Source organism: Bidens hawaiensis, unplaced genomic scaffold (assembly GCF_021521415.1).
Source record: "Bidens hawaiensis isolate Kalapana, Puna unplaced genomic scaffold, B.hawaiensis_p1.1 tig00001179_1, whole genome shotgun sequence".
Lineage (NCBI taxonomy): Eukaryota > Viridiplantae > Streptophyta > Magnoliopsida > Asterales > Asteraceae > Bidens > Bidens hawaiensis.
Window position 1 is genome coordinate 971383 of NW_027491068.1, and position 22112 is coordinate 993494.

General features: G+C 35.9%; 1 protein-coding gene and 1 pseudogene across 1 annotated transcript; both read right to left on the reverse strand.

Annotated features, from left to right (window-relative positions):
- Positions 1 to 5535: 5535 nt before the first annotated feature.
- LOC143562417 (chaperone protein dnaJ 20, chloroplastic pseudogene) lies at positions 5536 to 6254 on the reverse strand (annotated as a pseudogene).
- A 3311-nt stretch (positions 6255 to 9565) lies between these two features.
- On the reverse strand, positions 9566 to 13207 carry LOC143561791 (uncharacterized). Its single transcript, XM_077049773.1, has 5 exons — positions 13184 to 13207; positions 13072 to 13074; positions 10369 to 11508; positions 9824 to 10283; positions 9566 to 9771 (listed from the first exon to the last, which is right to left on the reverse strand). Exons 1-5 carry the CDS (start codon positions 13205 to 13207, stop codon positions 9566 to 9568), a joined length of 1833 nt encoding a protein of 610 aa, XP_076905888.1.
- Positions 13208 to 22112: the final 8905 nt, after the last annotated feature.

Sequence of the window (22112 nt, forward strand, 5' to 3'; positions counted from 1 at the left end):
AGGTATCTTTTAAAGATATCCTAATTCTTTATAACCAATGGCTCTGATACCAAGTTCTGTAACACCCCGTAACCGCAGCGGAAACGTACACGGGATGCAACAGACACATCTGATATCAACAGCATTGCTTATAAAGAAAACACCACTACATTAATTTAAACGAATTAAATTGTTCCGAGTTTCGTTACCATCTAGGTGTTATCACATAAGTTTTACCGATAGTACATTAACATATTTAATGCAAAATATAGATCCTTAATCTTCCACAAAATAGCACACATCATCAAGCACGTATCACTCATTCCAATTTGGGTGTACCTAGAAAGCATGTAAAGAAAACGGGTCAACTACGAATAGTTGGTGAGTTTCACTAATTTAAGTAAACCATGACAAATCATTTTAATAATCATAAATTAATGATGTAATTATGCTGAGCCTACAAGTGAAAACTCTGTTAACCCAGAAACACATTTAATAACCTCTGGGGACACTGTTAACCCAGAAACACATTTAATAACCTCTAGGGACATTGTTAACCCAGAAATACATTTAATAACCTCTGGGGACACTGTTAACCCAGAAATACATTTAATAGCCTCTGGGGACATTGTTAACCCAGAAATTCATTTAATAACCTCTGGGACACTGTTAACCCAGAACACTGTTTCGGGCCTTACAATATTAGCAACTCAGACAATTACCATCTTAATACATTACCGTACGATTCCCGTACAATAAACATTATATAAATACATTCATTTCCATGCGATCGGCATTTACTTAAACACTTTGATAAAAAACATGCTTTCCGCCCCGGGAAAATATTTAAAACAGTTCAGTATGAAACTCACCTTTTTGGTGAGCAGAGATGTAATACTGGCACGGCTACCTGTTCGGATCTGTAATACGATCCCTAAGTCGTTACTACACAATTTCTATTAATATAACTTAAATTCGTGTTAACCGATACGTCCGGGGACACTGTTAACCCAGTACCGTACACGATCCGGGGACAATGTTAACCCCGATACACTTCTTAGGACTTAGATTGTGATATCACTTAGAGTTTTTTAGTCAAAACTACCATTAGTTTGTTTTCTCGTTTTACGTGCCTAGCACGGTTATTCGTCTTTATGTTTTCAAAAATGAGTTTGGCCACATACGACCCGAAAATAGTTGTTATTGATATTTTAATTAAAGTGGTGAAATTAGAGCTCGGTTTAGACACCCCGTTTGGCCGCGGGGCCCGTTTCCGTCTTTAATATACCGGAAACGACTAAATCGGGTAAAATTACCCAAATCATCCGAATTACTTTCGGATGACTTATTTTTACTTGATTTACTCAGTTTCATGAAAATAGTCCATTTTTAGGGTTTTTATACACCAGTCAGCTCGCTTAGGCGAACCTTGCCGGTTTACGCGTTTTAAGCTTTAAAAGTTTGTTTTTATGTTCTGTTTAGCACAAATAATTATCCGTTTAGTCTCGGATCTTGAAATTTTGCACAAATCAGTTTTTGACAGTAAAGAATTTTATAAAAATATTTCCAGAATTAATTTTTATATTTAACATTTATTTATCTATTTTTAAACGTCATTTAAACACCAAATATGTCGAAAATACCAAACAACCTTAGAAAAATCCCAAATTTTTCTGGGATGACTCCTGCCATCCACATAGTTCCCAGTAATTTTACAGAACCAGAAACTCATTTTTCATGCTATTTTTACCAAAACCGAGCTAGAAAACCCTAGATCTCGTTTTACCGAAAAGCCTACTTAGACTTCTCCAATGGACCTGAAATTTTGTGTGTGACTTTTATATGTTATAAAAAGCTTATCTGAATTTTTCCAGAATTTTTCATGATGTTTAGATATTTTTCACCATTTTTAGCCAAAACCGAGCATTAAATTCACCAAATATTCATCCTTTATCCAAAAATTACCAAAATTTCACAGATCTCATATTTTCATGTGTAGATCATCTCTGTGAAATTTCATGACTCAACTCTAAGTCTACCACAATCTGTCCAAATCTTACAAATCATACGAAAAACCGAACTACCTTGTGTTTCTAGCTTTAGATCGCAAAGATCTTGCTTTCTAGCCTTTGCTAGCAACTAGCTACAACACCTACAAGCACAACAACACCACACCAAGCAAGTTATACCCACAATCAAGCCATTTCTTTCATGGTTTCGGTTAAGACATCAAAACAAAGATTTTAACCGTAAAAATTCGTTTTTGACTCTTTTAACTCCTTTCTTGGACCAAGATCCCTTGTATAACTTGTATACATCACTTGATCATGCAAGAATCGGTTTCATCTCGGGTTTTCACCCATTTTTCATTTGAAACCTCATTTTCTTGTAAATGACTCGAGAAAAGAAGATGAACACGACTATAATCCGGTCTTTACCTCGGTTTCTTGGTATAAATCGAAGAGAGGTTGGATGAATGTTGGAAGGATGGAGAGAATTTGGGAGATTGGGTTTTAGAAAAAAGAAAATGAAAGGGATGAGGGGGTTACCCTCATCCGATCGGAACCTAATGGGTGTGGGGTGGGGCCCACACCTTCAATCTTGGCCACACATTCGGATTGTGTAATCTGGATAATGTTGTGGATAATCTGGTTCAGTTCGTTTTTCGGTTAAACGTTTAATTCCGCTCAAAACGAGGCCAAAACGGTCGTTTTTCGGCTTAAAATTTAAATTTATATAAAACCGATTTAAAAACTTTAAAAACTTAAACCATGACATTTATTGACTTAACACATAATATTGTCGGTAAATGTGCATCTTTTTCGGCTTGATCGATCTTCTCTTGCTTGGTTTGATGTTAAAGGTTTCGTTTATCGTACCGACGTACTAATAAATCGAAATCCTTTTTCTGTGCTATAATTCACTTATTCCGAAGCTTTAATACTTCGTACACATCACTAAACATTATATATTTCGTTTATAATGTAATCCCCGATTAGTTCGGGTTTCAATAACCGTTCATCGATTAATCGTAATTTCAATACGACTAGCTGTATATTCGAGTATAATTCGTACTGTGAATCTTATATACTCGTATAAACACATTATAATTCATATATTCAGTATTGAATAACACGTAAATAGTATATTCCGGCTAGGGTATACCTGAATTTGCCGGAATCGTTACAGTTATGCTCATTTTAGTAATTTTATGCATTTTATTAAATGCTCCAGCTACTCTCCCAAACATCTAAATATATTTAAAAAGCTTCAGCTACTAGCTACAACCACCATGTTCCAGTTTCAAGCCACTAGCTTTCAGCTACAGCTAGCAGCTAGTTTTGCCGAACATACCCCAAGGCTACAAAACAGGAAGTAAAACATGGTCAACAGACTCAACTAGAGCATTCTTATCAGGTCCTCTATATTTTTTTTTGTGAGTCACTTCTCTATATTATATAGAGTAGTTGTAAGTGGTTATGAGTTGAGGATATAGAGAAACTTTTGTTTGAGAATTCCCAACAGCTTCTCTAACTCTATCTCTATAATTACACTAAAAACACTACATTTTCTTTATCGTATACAATTAAATAATATTTTTAATCTCTTTATCATTTTTTTTCTCTCCTCCACTCACAACAACTTTCAAATATGTAAAAAAATAAATAGAGAATGAACAGTGTTCCTCCAAATTACTCAAAATTTACCCATATCTTTAAAATTTCTATCTCCTCCACTCACAAACACTTACAATCCTCTAAAATTTTTTAAAAATTTCTCTCACAAAAAATTTAGAGAAGCTGTTGGGAATGTTCTTAGTGAGTAAATTTGGAGAAACATTTTTCACTCTCTATATTTTTTTAATATTTTTGAAAGTGGTTGTGAGTGAATGAGAGAGAAAATGTAATGATAAAGTATAAAAAAATATTATTTAATTGAGAAAAAAAGAGAAAATATAGTTTTATTAATATAATTATAAAGATGAAGATCGACATGCTGTTGTGAACAGTGTTTTGAAACCCGGACCAGACCGATCGGTTCGACCGGTAGGATCGGGACCCGGTAAGCATACCGGTCCGGTCTGTAATAGTTAGCCTGCTTTCTAAAAACCGGGCGATTTTGACGGTTAGTGGTCGGGCCGGACCCGGTGGACCGACGGGTGAACCGGTAAATCTCCAAAAAAATATAATCTATCAAACTCAAACCCTAAATCTCGGCTTCATCCCCATCTGCTTATCATCATCGCTCTCTTAAAGTCTTCAATTCATTATCATGCCCAGATCTGTTAATTGGGAACAAAAATGGAAGAAAAAGAAGATGTTGAAGCTTTAATAATTCCAGATCTAAGGTTGTTATTATCATTATTGGTCGTGTACAATGATGGATGTGAGCGAGTTCTATTGCGGCTATGTGAGTTATCCCATTTTAGGGTTGGAGAGATGAAGGAGATATAATTCAGAGAGAGACAGAGAGAGGGGGGGGGGGGGGGGGTCAAATGGTCAATGTCCATCTCCAACAATGTCACCAATTTTGTTTCTTCATAATAATATAAATATCATTTTAGCCCATTCGTATCTTCACTTTACATGTTTAATCCTTTAAAATTTCAACGAACACTAAATAATCTATCATCATCAATTATATTATGTATAAAAATAAATATATTATTTATTACGTTATCCGTGTCAAACACCGGTCCGCCCTCCCGGGTCAGTCCGACCTTTGACCCGGTAAAGTGTTCGGGTCGATATCCGGGCCGGGTCTGAAAATATTGGCTATAACGTTGATCAACATATACTAAGAAAGTTGCCATTAAAAATGAAGATATTTTATGCATTTAATATATTCACTGAATTATTATTTTTATATATATCCGTAAAAAACGACTATTTAGTTGACATCCTAAATTAGGTATATATATTTTTCATATCGGTTTTAATCAAATCAAATACTTAATGTGGTTCTTAACTTGTTATTGTTAATGATAAAGATATCAAACTTGATGCCACATATCCAAGTGGCATAGTTTAAATTATTAAAGTGGATATCAGAGACAATATATGTCATGGTCAGTTGAACCTTTCACTATTGTAGTCTACAAAATATCTGTACCAATTGAATTTGTTTTGAAAGTCATTTTCTATTATTTTTACAAGTCATTTAAACACTTTCTGAATAATGCAATACTTAGGGTCGTAAATGTATTGGCATGAAGTTTATTTATGTTCGGCCGTTTTATAAGTGACGTACATGAACAATTCTGTTCAATAAGCTTAACGTAAAAGCATGAATAGAGGCCGGGTTCATTTAATTGTAGTCGTGAGAGCACAAACAATGTCTCATTCAGTTCGGTTTATTTACAACCCTACTTATACAGGTAAAAGTAATGTTAAATTAATCCTATTCGAGTTAAATATGACCGTTACATGTGAAAGGCAAACAGCTAACCGACTGTGCTGTCAAAATAAAGTCTTTTAAAAACTACATTGATATTATTTAAACATAAAATATGATTAATAAGTTTACAAACATTTATCATAACGAATATTTATTTTCATAACTATAGTGACTGAATCAAATATATCTCGAAAACACTTGCGAATTATACTCACATGCTAAACATTAAAAACTAATTAAGTCTTGAAAGAAATAATATGCATGAGTAACCACATAGTGAAAGAATTAAGATTAGCTTATTGAGCCTGTTCCGACCCATTAACACATGACTCGCTTCGTTGCTTCCGGATCCGGGCTGCCCACGACATCCGCTTAGCCCGATCCACTCTATTCGAGTTCACCATTTTCCGCCTATGGAGCCCCGATATTTGCCCCGTCCACGTCTCCTTCCAACGTTTCTTATCATCGGCCCTCGGGTCAAACCGGGTTTCTCTCTTACCCGAATCGTACATGGACCTAGCTTCCGGGTCGGATAAGGTCTCATAGGCTTCTTGTACCCGAATAAACCTGACGGTGTACTCCTCCAACCTGTCTGGAGGAGACACGTCAGGATGGTACTTTAAGGCCATTTTTTTATACGCGTGTTTGATCTCGGAGAGTGTTCCATGCTCAGAAATACCTAGTAGGTCATACAAGGTCTCATTCTCCAGGGCTTTGGTGGTTATATTAATATTACGTGGTCGGGTAGAATTATTATGAGATATGTTAACATGAGTGAAGATGTTGAACTTGAATGAAATTTGAGAAGAAATGTTTAGTGGTTTATTTGATGAATTTAAGATTGGATGATTGGTGGAAAGAAAGGATATGGAGTTCATTGTTTTGTTGTTTTGAGAATGTGTGGTGTTGAGTGTCGATATATAGTGGAGGATAATATATTGGATAAGAGTGGGGGACAGCATGAGTCAGGATATTTGCGCTTTATGAAGCACTTTTAGTTTTATTTGATTACTTCGGATATTTTCAAGATCCGTATTCCGTAACACGCACTTCAGTAAATATTGCCTTTATTTGTTTAGTCATAAAATAATAAAAAGATTTGTGAAAATTCCCAAAATGACTCGAAGAAAGAGAGAGAAAAGAAAAAGATTCTAAAAGAAATCAGATTCTTAAAATAACCCATGAAACTTGTACTGAGCCGACACTTTGGTATTATAACTGACGAAATTTTTCAACCAATCATAACTTGACACTTGTAAAGTTTCTGACACACCCGACGAAATTTATAAAAATCTCGGGGTTTTCGTCCATATTTCCAAGTTAAATCATTTTGTAAAAAGCAGTATCTCCAGACGGTTTTTTTGTGTTTTTTATCTTGTCCGTTCAAATTGTTATTATTCCTAACTTAATCTTCTTCATCTTCATCTTCATCTTCATGATAATTTTCTTCAGAGGTTGGAGAGAGTTTAAAAACCGCTTGGGATTAGAAAACAATGAGAGATCTAAAATATGGTGAGTAGCTGAGTATGTATAAGGTCATCACTCCTATTCTAAGCAGTGGCGGATCTAGAACTAAATTCCAGGGGTAACCTAAAATTTTTTGTTTTCATCATACATTCATGTAAAAAAAAAAAGACAATAACAAATAAAGTTAACACACCTACCTAATAGGTGATCTCTCATCTTCGGCATTTAATAACTTGAAATCGGGCCATTACATCGTCTTCCGTTACTTTATTAAATGTTTCTCTTTCGACCGCACAAATTAGAGCATTGTTCAGATAATCATCACCCATTCGATTGCGTAAATCCGTCTTGATAAGCTTCAATTTAGAAAAACATCTTTCAACGGTTGCGGTTGCAACCGGTAAAACCAACGCTAGCTTCAATATCCGATATACCAAAGGAAAAGAAAGATGTTTTCGGTTTCCACCATTAGACGAGCAAGATCACTTATTCCATCCAGTTTTGCAAATCTTTCATCTTCTTTTACAGAGTGATAGAAGACATTAAGCTCACCCAAAAGACACCCTCTTTCTTTTGTAGTAAAATCTTTCTCATACATCTCAGATGTAAAGCCCCGAACCCGGTAGCCCTACTTTAACGTCGGATTTACTCATAAACACAGTCCTTCAAATCAGAGTTTATTAAAACTTTTCGCGGAATATAAAACATTAATCATTTGTTACAAAACATTAAATCTTTTCTTTGTTACCATAAAACAAAACTTTATATTCAAACATTTTTACTTCTTTCTTCAGATGCCAGCCGTTCAATCCATGCCATGCGTCATCCTCTTGCTAGCTCTATAATCGGCTCACCTGCGTGCATACTAAAAGTCAGCTACGCTGAGTGAGTTCTAGTTAATCAGGCAACATACAATCTATTCCCATATATTACTTCCCGTATCCGAAGACACATATTACTACCTTAACCTTGTATAAATATCCATAGGAGGATCGTCACGTAATATCTATTAAAAGAACCATTACCATTACCCTACCATATATAATTTCCATAGGAGGAACACTATACTATCCATAGAAGGAACACTTTACTATCCATAAAAGGAACACTATACCTTCCATAAAAGGAACACTATACCTTCCATAAAAGGAACACTATACTTTATTATTTAATATCCATGTAAGGAGCTAGTCACTTCCCTTGACGATACGTGCAATATCCGAAGATCGTTCACGTACCATCAAGCGATCATTCATATATTTCACATTATCCATATAAGGCATACACTTATCTCTTAGGATAAGTGTATTAACAAACATATTGAGTATGCACACAGCCCCGAAAACGTAACACATAAATGGGGCTAGAACTCACCAGAACTCTGCCTCTTTTTCTGATAGCTGTAAATCCCTTCTTTAACTGAGCTCGGCTGACTGAACAAGTTACACGTATCAATTAACTATCACTTCTCATAATGTATTTCTATCATCATATAACCCACAACGAACGGGGGTCCGGGGGCAGCGCCCCTGGCAGCGGGGTCTAGGGGCGGCAGCCCCTAGCAGGGTCCAAGGGGCAGAGCCCCTGGCTGGGGTCGAGCTGCCAGGTCAGCTTGGAAAAATTTTATTTCCATTAACTGTCTTAACACATTTTTCATTAGATTTTTAATTTATTTTCTAAACGAACTTGGCTTTAGGCGAAGTTAAACCTCAGGCGAACTAGCCATCAGGCGAAGTTAAACCTCAGGCGAACTTAGCTTTAGGCGAAGTTAAACCTCAGGCGAACTTAGCTTTAGGCGAAGTTAAACCTCAGGCGAACTTAGCTTTAGGCGAAGTTAAACCTCAGGCGAACTTGTCATCAGGCGAACTTAGCTTGCAGGCGAAGTTCATCAGGCGAACTTAGCTTGCAGGCAAAGTTCATCGCTTGAAGGCGAAGTTGCCCAGATGAAGGCGAAGTTGCCCAGATGAAGGCGAAGTTGCCCAGACAGCCTGCTGTTTGGTTTCTGTCCAACATTTCGAGCGATTTTAACACCCCCGCTATGGTTCAATATCACCCACTACGCTTCCCGACCATTTCTGGTCACTTAAACACTAAAAAGCTTGGATCTTTAAACCTTAAAGGTCAAGAATCATACCTTTTTGGGCTTGTTTGGATCTCCTTTAACTTGTTAACGCAACTAATCGCCCTCTCTCACTCTCGGATCAGTCCGATTCTTCCCTTGGCTCGGCCCGGTTCCGGCGAAGTTAGTGTATGTTTGTGTGGAGTGTGCTTGGATAAAGATAGAATGAAGATATTTTGGGGTGTTAGGGTATTTATATCCCTGAGATCCCATGGACCTAAGGCCCATTCTCATTTAACCCATCTTAATTAATCCAAGTCCACAACCCACATCCATTACCCAACACTAGCCCGACCCATACCAACTCCTATTCTATTATTTATTTCCTGATAACCCGAGTAACTTTCCCTCTATTATTAAGTAATATAATTAATATTATTTTGGAATTTTCGGGATGTTACATCAGAAAATGCAATTATCTTAGACGTGTCAAACTTAGAAAACCGGTCACAAGGATTTAAACCCGACATGTTTTCTAGCAAAGTAGTTGTTACCTCATTGAATCGATTTCCAAATTCTTGGATTTGCATATCCAAAACCGTATTAAAAATGTCAACTTCAAAATGATGTCGATTAGTAATGACATTCTTTTGGTTTCTAGCCTTACCATACGTTTCTATCATATCTAACATCTTGATGTTGTTTTTTTACAGAAAAAGATGTTACTTTTTCCAACATTGAAGCAAACCCGTTTTGCCTTAAATCATTCAATGCTCGTTTTGTTTCATTTATCAACTTAGACGCTTCTAATAAATCTTGACTTTTTTTTTGAAGATGTTTTGAAAGTACATTTGTGTGGCCTAAAACATCTTCCATCAAGTGCATAAAAAAAGTCAAGTTTTTTGAAATATGATAAAATACCTTTTGATTGGGTTTGTTGTTCAGTGGCATCTCCTTCTTTTTGAATATAATGAAGCACGTCAACAACTTCCGGAAATAATATAAGCAAACTTATGATTGTTCTATGATGAGAACCCCATCGTGTATCTCCAGCTCGTACAAGGGAAACCTCTTGGTTTAATCCTTTTCCGGTCTTAATTTCACCTTTTTGAATTTCTTTTCTACTCTTTCTTTTTTTTGCCTCGCGTATCATATCTTTTCGTTTGCAAGAAGCAGAAACCGTGTTAACAATCATAGCAAGGTATTCATAAAAAGTTTTAACACCGGTATGTTTTTTTGCAACGGCCACAATCACCAACTGAAGTTGATGAGCAAAGCAATGTATGTAATGTGCTGATGGGTTATCATTCAAAAACAAAGCTTTTAGCCCATTAAACTCTCCACGCATATTGCTTGCACCATCATAACCTTGACCTCTAACCTGTTTTAACAAAAAGATAATATAAGATAAATCAAATAATCTTTGTTAAAGTTTTTGTAATAAAAGTATGAAACTTATTACTTACTTGATCCATGCTCAATTGGTTACTTGCTAAAAAAGAAACAATGGCTTGTTTAAGAGTTGAGGAACATGTGTCTTTCACATGAGCAACTCCAATAAAACTCTTTTTAACAACTCCAAGTTTATCAACATACCTCACGACTACAGCCATTTGTTCCTTTAAAGATACGTCACTAAACTCATCTACTAACAACCCAAAAACATTGTCTTTAATTTCTTCGCAAATCATTTTGGTTACTTCTTTTGCAAAGAATTCGATAATCTCTTTTTGTATCGATGGAGATGTCAACTTGTTATTCTTTTTTGCATTCCCTAATGTGTACTTACCAATATCCGGGTTATTTTCACTAATCAACTTTAAAACTGAAAGAAAAAAACCTTTAGAAAAAGAGTCCTCCGATTCATCATGACCACGGAATGATAAAGAATTTTCTAACAAGAATCTGGTACTACGAACCGAACCCATTGATCGAAACCGATTTCCAATCCTTTCTTCTTTACTTTGCTTGTTGAATTTCTCATTAATGGATTGTTTTTGGTTCAAGAGATTGTCAGATTTTTGCATCGCCTTATTATGATAGCTGTCAACCTTCCCAACATGTTCTTTTAAAGCACCTGGTTTACTCCAATTACAAAAGCCTTCAGTTGAAAAAGTATCTCTTCCACCTTGATTACCAACAGTTTCTTTAAACAAGTAGCAACATAAGCAATATGCTTTGTCTACTTTTATGCTATACTCTAACCACGGATATTTATCAAACCATTCTACATTAAAACGTCTCGGCTTACCATTATAGGCTTTGAACGGAAAGTTATGATTTCGTGGTTGAACAGCCTTTTTAACATGATAATGTCGTCTTATGTCATCTCTTTGATTAGGGTGATAACTAGCAATAGGTGGCCTATCAAAGGGATCTGAATGAAGGTCATTCAAATCAATTGTATGTGGGATTGAAGGACTTGAAGTCGAAGGAATGTTTAGACCAATATTATCATCATCATCATCTTGTTCTTGCACATAATTACCAATATTTGGACTTCCATCAACGTCATCAAATTCTTGAAATTTTCTTTTAAAAAATTTGCCAATAAGAGCTTGCTTAGGATGTGGTTTCATCTTCAAAGTTCCAAATACCCTAATGGCCTAATTATATAAGAAAGTAAGAGTTAAAATCTTAATTGTAAACAAAGACAATAACTAAAACTAACAACCAAACCCTAATCTAAAGTCCAATTTCATCTCTTTTCCATATAACTATATAAACCCTAAAATAAAATAAAAAACAAACAAGAACAATACCTTTGAAGAAGGGGTCGGCGAACAGTGGTGGTGACTGGAGAAAGGGCCGGCAGACAGCGGTGGTGGCTGAAGAAGGGGCCGACGGCGTGGTGGCTAGAGTGATCGGTGATGGTTGATTGTTTGGTCTGGTGACTCTGGTCGTCTGGATATGGTGGGAGGCTGGGAGTGGTAATTGTTTTATTATATTATTTTTTTGGTTTTATTTTATTTAAGTTGTATTTGCTTTTATCTAATGTGTGGGCTTATCAAAATCTTTGAGGGGTAACCCAGTTTTCGTTAATAGGTAACCCGGTATATAAAACGACGAAAATAAAATTTTTTTTACACTACGGAATGGAAGTTGAGGGGTAACCCGGGTTACCACTGCCCATACCATATGTCCGCCACTGTGTGTGAATATATATATATATATATATATATATATATATATATATGGAAAAATTCAAGAGAGAACTCCTTAGAGAGAGAACTAGAGAACTAGTAAAAATGTATTTTTAATTTAATTAAAAAAATATTTTTAAATTTTTTTTCTTTCATCCTTCTTATATGTTATTATTCTTCACCACAAAAAATATAAAATTTAAAAAAATTAAAAAAAACTCGGTTGTAATGCATATATGCAATACATCGACTTTTTTATAATGCATATGTGCAACAGTATGTATTTTGATATGTGAGATAGTGTTGAATAATATATATGCAGTTGTTTGTGTTTTGGTAAAAATCAGCCAAGGATCAAGTAACCAAATTTGTAAGGTGAGGTCTAGTGCTATGATTTTAATAACGATTAGGTAATGATTACAAACACAAACACAAACACAAAAATTTGTTGCCAGGAAAAGCCCATGATCTTGTTCGGATCGCCGGCATAAAAACCCCGGGTGATGGCAAATCGTCTATCACCACTTTATTAATATGAAAATGAGGATACAAGGTTTGGAGAATATGATCAGTATAACAATGAAATCTATGTGTGTGTGCTACTATAGAGAGAGTTCTCTGGTATGTGTGAAGTACCAGTGTTCAGTTGTGAACTAGCTGATCATAATCTCGTTTATATAGAAAAATAACTACTAACTAATCTCCTATTTATCCGCCACTTCTCCCACTAGCTTAGTCCTCACTTTTGACCACGTGCTGAAGGAGACTTGTATCGAAATCTTAGGTAGGCCACGTCTTATAGCCGTTACACATACTAAATACAAGACTACACATGAGAAACAATCTTTAGTAAATAATATGTACTAAGGATCCTTGATCCTGCTAGGATCTGACTAAGGATAATTGATCCAAGAACATTTGCCAGGATAACGTATCCATAGTGTCAAATTTCCGTGCCCTAACAATTGCCCCAAAAATGGCGGTTGTGATAAGATCACAGCTATCATTTTGCCTTTGAATTCAAACTTCCTGTAAAAACAGATAAAAATATTCAAATAGGGATTAAAATTATAAATAATTAACGAGCTAGGGATCAAGATAAAACCCGGTTTCCTTCTTATTCTCTTCATTCCGAAACCTTTTCATCTACAATCCTCTCCATATCAGGTAATCCTTTCTTTTTTATCTCTCTTTATTTTGCATTATTTGTCATCTGATTTCAACCAACAGTTGTTTCTCGAATTCGTCCAGCCATATGGACGACGATGATATGAAGAATCAAGGTTTATTACAGGACCCCACGTCGGAGACTTGTAAATTCACCAACCCTGAGATAGATAAAATAGCATCCTTGTTCCCTTCCGGAACCATATTCAGACCGTATGACTCTTCTACCCCAAGCGACATATCATCAAAAGTGTGGGTTTGCTTTCCGGCCTGCCCTTTCTTATTCGGCTACTCATACCCGTTTCCAGAATTTACCCAACGGTTCTTCACCCTCACCGGCATTAGCTATATCCAAGCTATGCCCATGATCTGGCGAGCCCTGTTGACCTTTGAGGAAATCATAGTTGACCACGACCTAGACTTTGGACTTTTCGAGCTCTCGTACCTGTATTCTTTGTGCACCCACGGTTCAAGCCGATTTCTGTTCAAATCCAAGCCTCATCAACCGATACCTCTCGACAAAGTGACCCAAAATGGCTTTTTATGGAGAAGCCAATATTTCTTCGTTAGAAGGGACTTGATTCCGAATGGGAATACACTTCCGAGTAGATGGATTAGGCGGAGTAGGATCATTGTAATTTTGACACTTTTTAGAGGTTGAAACTTCTGTACTAACTCGCTTTTCTTTTCTGCAGTTGAGAACTTTGCAAAAATGGCTGAGCTTCCAGGAACTAAGAAGAGAGTAGCTGCATTCCTTGCTTTGAGCCCTACAAGCCAGACTTTCAAAATCAGGATCCCTGATTCTGAGTCAGAGACTGAACCGTCAAGCGCCACACTTCATAGTAGTATGTCAAGTAAGTAAAATTGTAGAGATAAGTATATTGATTTTGTAAATAAAAATAAAAACTTATCTGTTTTGTTGTTTCTGTAGACATGCCTAAGTCTGCCAACAAGCCTGCTGCCTAATTCTCACTTGATGATATCAATCATTTGATCTCTCCCAAGACAGTCAAGAAGGAATCTTCAAAATCTAATCAAGCTTCTGAACCTCACACTGCGATTACCAGAGCTAAGGTTCAGTCAGGAAAGAAGAGAAAACTGCTAGAACCCCAAGCAGACGTCCATGAGATTGAGAAAAAACTTCGTGAGGCGGTTACTCAAGTAAGGATCCTTTATTCAGCTTCGCTAATCCTGTTAGATAGTTTGTTGTTGATCCCATAATTGCAACTTGTAGGGTGCCCAAGGTTTCCACTCTTACTATGGATCAATCATCAAAGATCTTGAGGATTCCTTGTCAGGAATGAGAACTCTTGTTACTACAAAGGACAAGCTGATTGCTAAGCTTACAAAGGAGAAGAAACAAGTTGACTCCCAAATTCTCGCCACGGAAATGAAGATGAAGGATGGGATCAAGGAGGCGAATAATGAAGCAAAAAATTCTACGGCAAAGCTGATTCTGCAAGCCAGGATATAGTTCATGTCTGAGGCGAACAATCCTTTTTTTGACAGGGCTAATTGGGAAGTGGATGAATGGAAGAAGTCTTTGGCTAGGTTGGGAGTGGTAGAGGAAGAGGAGAATTATGGTGAAAAGAACAAGGCTGCAGAGGAAGGTGAAGCGGGAACCGGTGGTGCGAAGGATGTGGGTGATGAGAATGATAAAGACGAGATGTTTTTAAGGATATTTGATAATGGTGTGTAATAGACAATAGTAATTAGGGTAAAGGATCTATGATCCATAAGACAATTTCCGGGGGTAGCAAAGGTGGAGGGATCCTCTGTTTGTGGGGATGAAACCTTTGATGCCTCTGTTTTTATTTCCTACACTTTATGAATAATTAGTAACACTTGCTTAACCCGGGTGGATGGCCCATATTTCACATGGTGAATCCGGGTTAAGAATTTTGGTAAGTCCAGATGACTTATGATTAATAATAACTTAAAACTTTTGACTACTTGCTTGTTATTTGTTATTCTGAAAATATGTTCGATATAGCTTTAGTCTTGTTGACAGTTTTAAGAAATATCCTTGAGTATAAAGCTTTAAGGATAGAATATCCTTGTAAAAATAAATTAAGGATCTTGAATCCTTACATAAAAGAGTTTATAAAGATTTGAGCCAAGTAAATGTAAATCAATAAGTAGAAGTCATACCATAAGATCTAACTAGACCTAATTACCATAAGCGTTGAACCTTTTGTAATCCTTGTAAAAAGAAACTAAGGATCTTGAATCCATAGATGTTGATCCTTCTGTGATCCTTGTAATCGAACTTAGGATACCTGATGCAAAGAACTTATGATATTAACTGGGATTAAACCCAACAAACTGGGGACAAGTGTAACACCCCGGCTAAAGCGGAAACGCCTGAGTGTGACGTACAGATTGCCTAAAACACACGTGACACTATTAAGTGACAATATTATCATTAATTAATTTAAACATCAAGTACACAAGTTTGTAACAAGAAATACAAGAAAATACAAGAACAATTAACAACTTGTCCATTTATTAATATAACCTAAGTTCTAGTTTCTTCTCTGTTTCATCCTCTAATCCTTATACCTGTAACATATATATAAAATAAAGTCAACTAAATGAATAGTTGGCAAGTTCACACAAGTTTTGATATACGTACATAAAAATTATACAATTCCATGAACAAGTGTAAATGAGCAAGTAAGGTCCTTTCCAACTGGGATTGTGCACTAGCGTACTCAGATAAGCGCAAGTAAGGTCCTTTCCAGTTGGGATTGTACGTACTCGGATAATGAGGCCCTTTTCCACTCATAACAACAAATGTATTGAGCGCAATGTAAGGCCCCGTTACCGGTGCCTCATATTTGGACATTGGATTTACTCATAAACACAATTCATAATATCAGAGTTAATAAAAACATTCGCGGAATCTTAAAACATTCAAACCATCATATTACAAAACCATACTTTGTTGTCTTAATGGGCATTCAAATCATTTAAAACATAAAACATTGTCTTTAGAATAACCTAACATTTCTTGAGATGCCAGCTTCTTCAAGTCCATGCCATGTGCTTCCTCTTATGCAAGCAGCCTCAATCTACTCACCTGCGTGCATACTAAAAGTCAGCTACGCTGAGTGAGTTCTAGTTAATCATACAACATACAATCTGTTCTCATACTTGCACACGTGCCCGAAGGGGTGTACATTATTCATAATTACTTTTCATACATAACTATCCGTTCTATTTAAAGAGCCTTCCGCTCTATAACCTCACAGATATTATAAGGGTCTGGTCCCTAACATCACAGATATTATAAAGGGTCTGGTCCCCAACATCACAGATATTATTAGGGTCTGGTCCCTACTATCACAGATATTATTAGGGTCTGGTCCCTACCATCACAGATATTATTAGGGTCTGGTCCCTTTGTTTCGTGTAACTGTACCGTACATGTTCATACATACTTTCCTTGACAATACGTGCAATCTCCGAAGAGCGTTCACGTACCATCATCATAACATACATACATTATGCATACATCATATATTCATACATACATCATATCTTTCATCATACTTATCAATCATATCTTAACTACCACCTGACGGTACATACAATATCCGAAGATCGTTCACGCACCGTCAAACAATCATCGTACATAAATCATACAAGGCATACACTTACCACTTAAGATAAGTGTATTAACTATCACATCGAGTATGCACACAGCCCCGAAAACATAACAAGGAAGTGGGGCTAGAAACTCACCTCAAGGCGGTTGCGTTCATCGTTTATAGTTAATCCTTTCCTGAGCTGAGCACGACTAACTGTATAATCATACATATATTAAATACGACTCTAACTCTTCCTATCGTATACTTAATTAATCTTACGTATTTAAGCTGGTTTTACTTCATTGGATTATTACCGGTTAGTTAATCGCTACACATTAACCCTTGAAGGCATCTTTCATGAATCATCAAAGTCCAAGGGTCACTTTGTAATTATATCATTCTTTTCTAAGTCCAGGGACTGTTCTGTCATTCTTTCAAAGTTCTAATTCGTCACTCAGTTCTTAACGAAAGGGGAATTCATAACGAATTAGCCATTATAGCGAATCTGCCTTTGTAACGAATTAGGCATCTTAACGAACTGGTCCTTATAGCGAATTGGACCTTAACGAACTGATCTGGTCAACGAATGAACCCTATAACGAAGGGGGTTCATTCGTCCCTCTCTTAGCGAATGGCCTTAGCGAATGGCCTAGTTCGCCCTTATTTCCTTAACGAATGACATGCTAGTTCGCTAATCTTTCCTTAGCGAATCGGCTGGCGAATCACACCTACTTCGCTAGTTACCCTTAGCGAATTAGGGTTAGGTCAGGGAATGTCAGAACATTCCCTGACATCGCTTACCTCGTACCAACCTTTTCCGGCGCCACCGCCGGAAAACCACGGATTCGCCGGAAAAACGTGTTTTAACTCGTTTTTCACCGTTTTTCGTCCCGTTCGATCCAGATCTGAGCTAGGGTGACCCCTAAGCTCATCATAGGTTCGGTTTATACCCGAATCCACCCGGATCTCATGACTTAAACGGTTTAACGGTGTCGGCTCGTCGTTTCGTGTTCATAACTAACGGTTTTAAGCTCAAACAATAAAATACTATCATTACCTCGGGTCGGTTCTCGGTTTCCTTCTTGATATCGGTTTAGAGAGAGAGAGAGAACTAGAGAGAGAATCTTAATTGTGTGTTTTGGATGGTGTAAGGGATATGTGTAAATGAATTAAATGGAGGATTAAGGGTATATATATTTTTGATCATGGGCTTAAGCCCATGGTCTTTCCTTCATTCCTCCATAACCCAGGTCCATAACCCATATCCATTTACCCAACACAAGTCCATCTCGTATTCTATTCAACTAAACCGATAACGACCCGCTATAAAATAAACGAACTTTATTTTATTAATATAACCGAAAGTAGGATGTTACACGCAAAGGGGGGGGGGCGTATGATCATACTATATTGAAGTAATCCATGTGCAAGTAATTTTGAGCAAGTAACAAGTAAACACACAAGTCCATGTAGCGAATTGTAGTTTGTAAATAACAAATAAACGAAATTGTAATTTGGATAGGTATATATGTTACCCCCAAAAGTAGTAAAAGAGTAAAATGGGGGTATGAGAAACTCACCTTGATGTTGAATACAAAGTTGAAATATAACCGAAAGAGCGTAAATGAAACCGAAGCAATTGAACGTCACGAACTCAGATGGTGTCGGAAAGAGGTTGAACGACGAGTTGGCCGGAGCCGATAATATAAGAACAAATTGATGGTATTCGCGAGTTGTTTTGTGATACTAGGTTTGTATCACGTTTAGAAGTGTAATATGATGCTATTTATAGTTGTAATTGATCCGTTGGGTGATTAATACGCGTTAATGAAATGTCAATTGTAATCCGGCGGTTTAGGAATTGAAATCCGAACGTTGGAGTGTTATTACGCGTAAATAGACTTGATTAATCATTAAGATGGTGGTGCAACGAGTTTATAACATTAAAACGAGATTAAAATTGGCGTTTTGAGATGTATTAAGGTCGCCGGAAGTCCACCGCCGTCGCCGGTCGGTGTACGGAAAATCGCGAAGGAAGAGGGGCGGCTGGGAGCTGCTGTGTTGTTGTTCTTTTATTATTATTATTATTATTATTATTATTATTATTATTATTATTATTATTACTATAATATTTTAAATTTCATTATTTGCACATTAGGTCCCTCAAGTTTCAATATTTATTTAAAACTTAATATAAACTTAATTTACCAAATGAACCTTATACTTTTAAAAGTTATATAAAGAAAAAAAAACGTTAGTGATTTTAGATTATTCTTCGTATTATACCCAACTAGTATGTAGCTCGATTAAATATACACTTTAAAACTTGAAATTTCGTTAACGAATTACACGAAATAGACATGAGTTAATAATGACAATAAAACGTCATAATTATTATTAAACTATCGAATGATATTTACGAATACATTGAAATTCAAAGCAAAAATACATTAACGGATTTGAAATATATATAGAACAAAACCGAAATTTAAAATGGGTCGAGTTTTCGGATTTGAAAAGTAACGAATGTTACAGGACTTACAACTTTTAGAAATTTCGTCCAGAAATTAAAGTAAAAATAAAATTTAAAAGAGAAAAACTAATATACGGAGTTGTTAGAAGTTTTAAAGATTTTATATATCAAATAAAGTAACCCTGATCTTTGAATGACCCGAAAGAACGCTACAAATAGGAAATATGACAAGGACACTTATGTATAGGATGTACCAGCGGCGTATCCACCATGCCCTTATCATATTGTGTTTGCCCCGTTCCCCAAAATCATTCCAAGTTCCGAGTTATTTCACACAACCGGACTTATTATATTTTCCATGCGAGGACTTAGATAATTACGAGTCGACCCATAATTACCTCTATCGTCGGATGGTCCATATAACTTGCTCTATTGTGTGGTTTTAGACCATATACTTTAGATAATTAAATAAAATTTTCATATAAAACATAGAAATAAAAAATAATGAATTAAAAGGGTAAAAACATTACAAACACATTGATAAAACATTCGGGCCGAGGACATTGCGAAAACACTAAATCAAGTAAATAAGATCATCGTGTCTAACTAAGTAAACGATGATGAAAACGAAATAGACGAGGTAATGAAGTCAATAGATGAAGCATTTATAATTATGAACGTCGTAAGATATAATTGAAATAATGGGGTCGAGAATAACGTGGTAAGTAAACGTAGCATTTAACCAACGAAATATGAACATGTAAATTGATAACGCATTGGGTTCAAGAATAGCTTAGATAAACAAAACTTTTGAGTATCAAAATATCATGACATTTAAAAAATGAAAATTTCCAATAAAACATCGACGTGACCAATGGCAACGTTGAGATGAATAAACAATTATATCTTACCAACATGTAAATTAATAATAACTTGAAATGAAATGGATAAACAAAATTTTAATATTAAAATATTTAAACCGATTAAGTTTGTGAAAAGAAACATTCTCAACGTAAACAATTGAAATTTCGAAATCAAAATAAAGCATTTGTTCCAGAATGATGAAATCAAGAACAACAAAATGGTTTAATTTGTGTAAATATATATATATATATATATATATATATATATATATATATATATATATATATCGCATAAACTCGGCATGTACACAGGACACAGTTCCGGTTCAAAGTAAACAAAATTATTAAGAGAGAGTGATACCAACTTCTGTCACACCCCGTTAAGCGAATTGCAGAAGCGTAAAACGGAAATGCAACAGATACAACTGGTATCAAATACATTGTTCATAAAGAAACATTACTAACTAATTTACAATATATTATATCGTTCTAACATCTTTTACAAACTAGGTGATACAATCAAACCGGTTCTTCAATTACTTTACTTCTAACTCAAATGCCCATGACATCAATCACCAATCAGACACGTAACGCACAGGAAATTACTTCTCATATCTGATTACCTGAAAAGCATGTTAAAATAGGTCAACTACGAATAGTTGGTGAGTTTCATAAGTTTAACGAAATCAGTTCTGCGTACCACACAGTCATAGTTTGTATGTACGCGCGTATGTAAAAATATGTATTTACTTTTGTATAAATATATAGAGCCATATCCTTGTGTGTGCATATGCACACATGTAAGTTTATAATATAAATTCGAAATTTCAGTAAAATCGTGATTGTTTGTTCGTACTACCTGTTTCCAATTTTCGTGTTTAACCAACAACTGTGGACCCCCTTCCTCCCACAACGTTTCCACATAAACTCAACCACTGTGGCCCCCCTTCCGCCCACAACGGTTCCGTGTTAACATCAACCACTGTAGTCCCCCTTCCACCCACAATGATTCTACGTAAACTCAAACATTATATAGTGTACACGCAATTAATTAGTATATTCTACACATAGTATTTCCTACGGCTAATCACATAGCATGTATATAGACACATATACACATATAGTATTTATCACGTATCACCAAATACTGTGGCTCCCCATCCGCCCACAATACGCATAATCACATTATTTTCTTAACATTCATGTCATAATCAAGTTAGTTCGTTTAATAAGTTGCAGCAGAACTTGGCTCATAGGCCATACTCAACTTTAGTTTATAAGTTGCAGCAGAACTTGGCTCATAGGCCATACTCAACTTTAGTTTATAAGTTGCAGCAGAACTTGGCTCATAGGCCATACTCAACTTTAGTTTAGTAAGTTGCAGCAGAACTTGGCTCATAGGCCATACTCAACTTTAGTTTATTACTATTGTGGCCCCCCTTCCGCCCACAATAGCCCCATAATCATCACAGACCACGTTATCTCCATGGCCATTACAGACCACGTTGTCTCCAAAATTAGTTATGTTTAACATTACATAACATGTTTGTATAAACATGCTGTCACGTGTAATTTCATTATGTTTTGCAATTCGTATTATCTCCACTCAATATATCAATCAACGATAATAATCATCTTTCATCAGCACGTAGTCAATCATTATGTTTGTAGGGACTTTTCATATATAAATGTTCAAATATTTTATATCCTGAATCGTTTTCAGATAGATAACGTGTATAAACATGCTTTCCACCCCAAAAGTTCGTAAAATAGTTTAAAGAGTGGGGTCATGAAACTCACGGTTTTGTAGGCACTCAGTGCGAGATCAGCACGGGGTTCGTTTCCCTTGCCATCACTTAGTCCCTATAGTCCATATTATAATAATATTAATATTTTAATATTATTATAATCTCAGTATTAAACTGGGCTGTATAACTAATCTGGGTATAGCTGGTATGCCCAGAAAGTGGT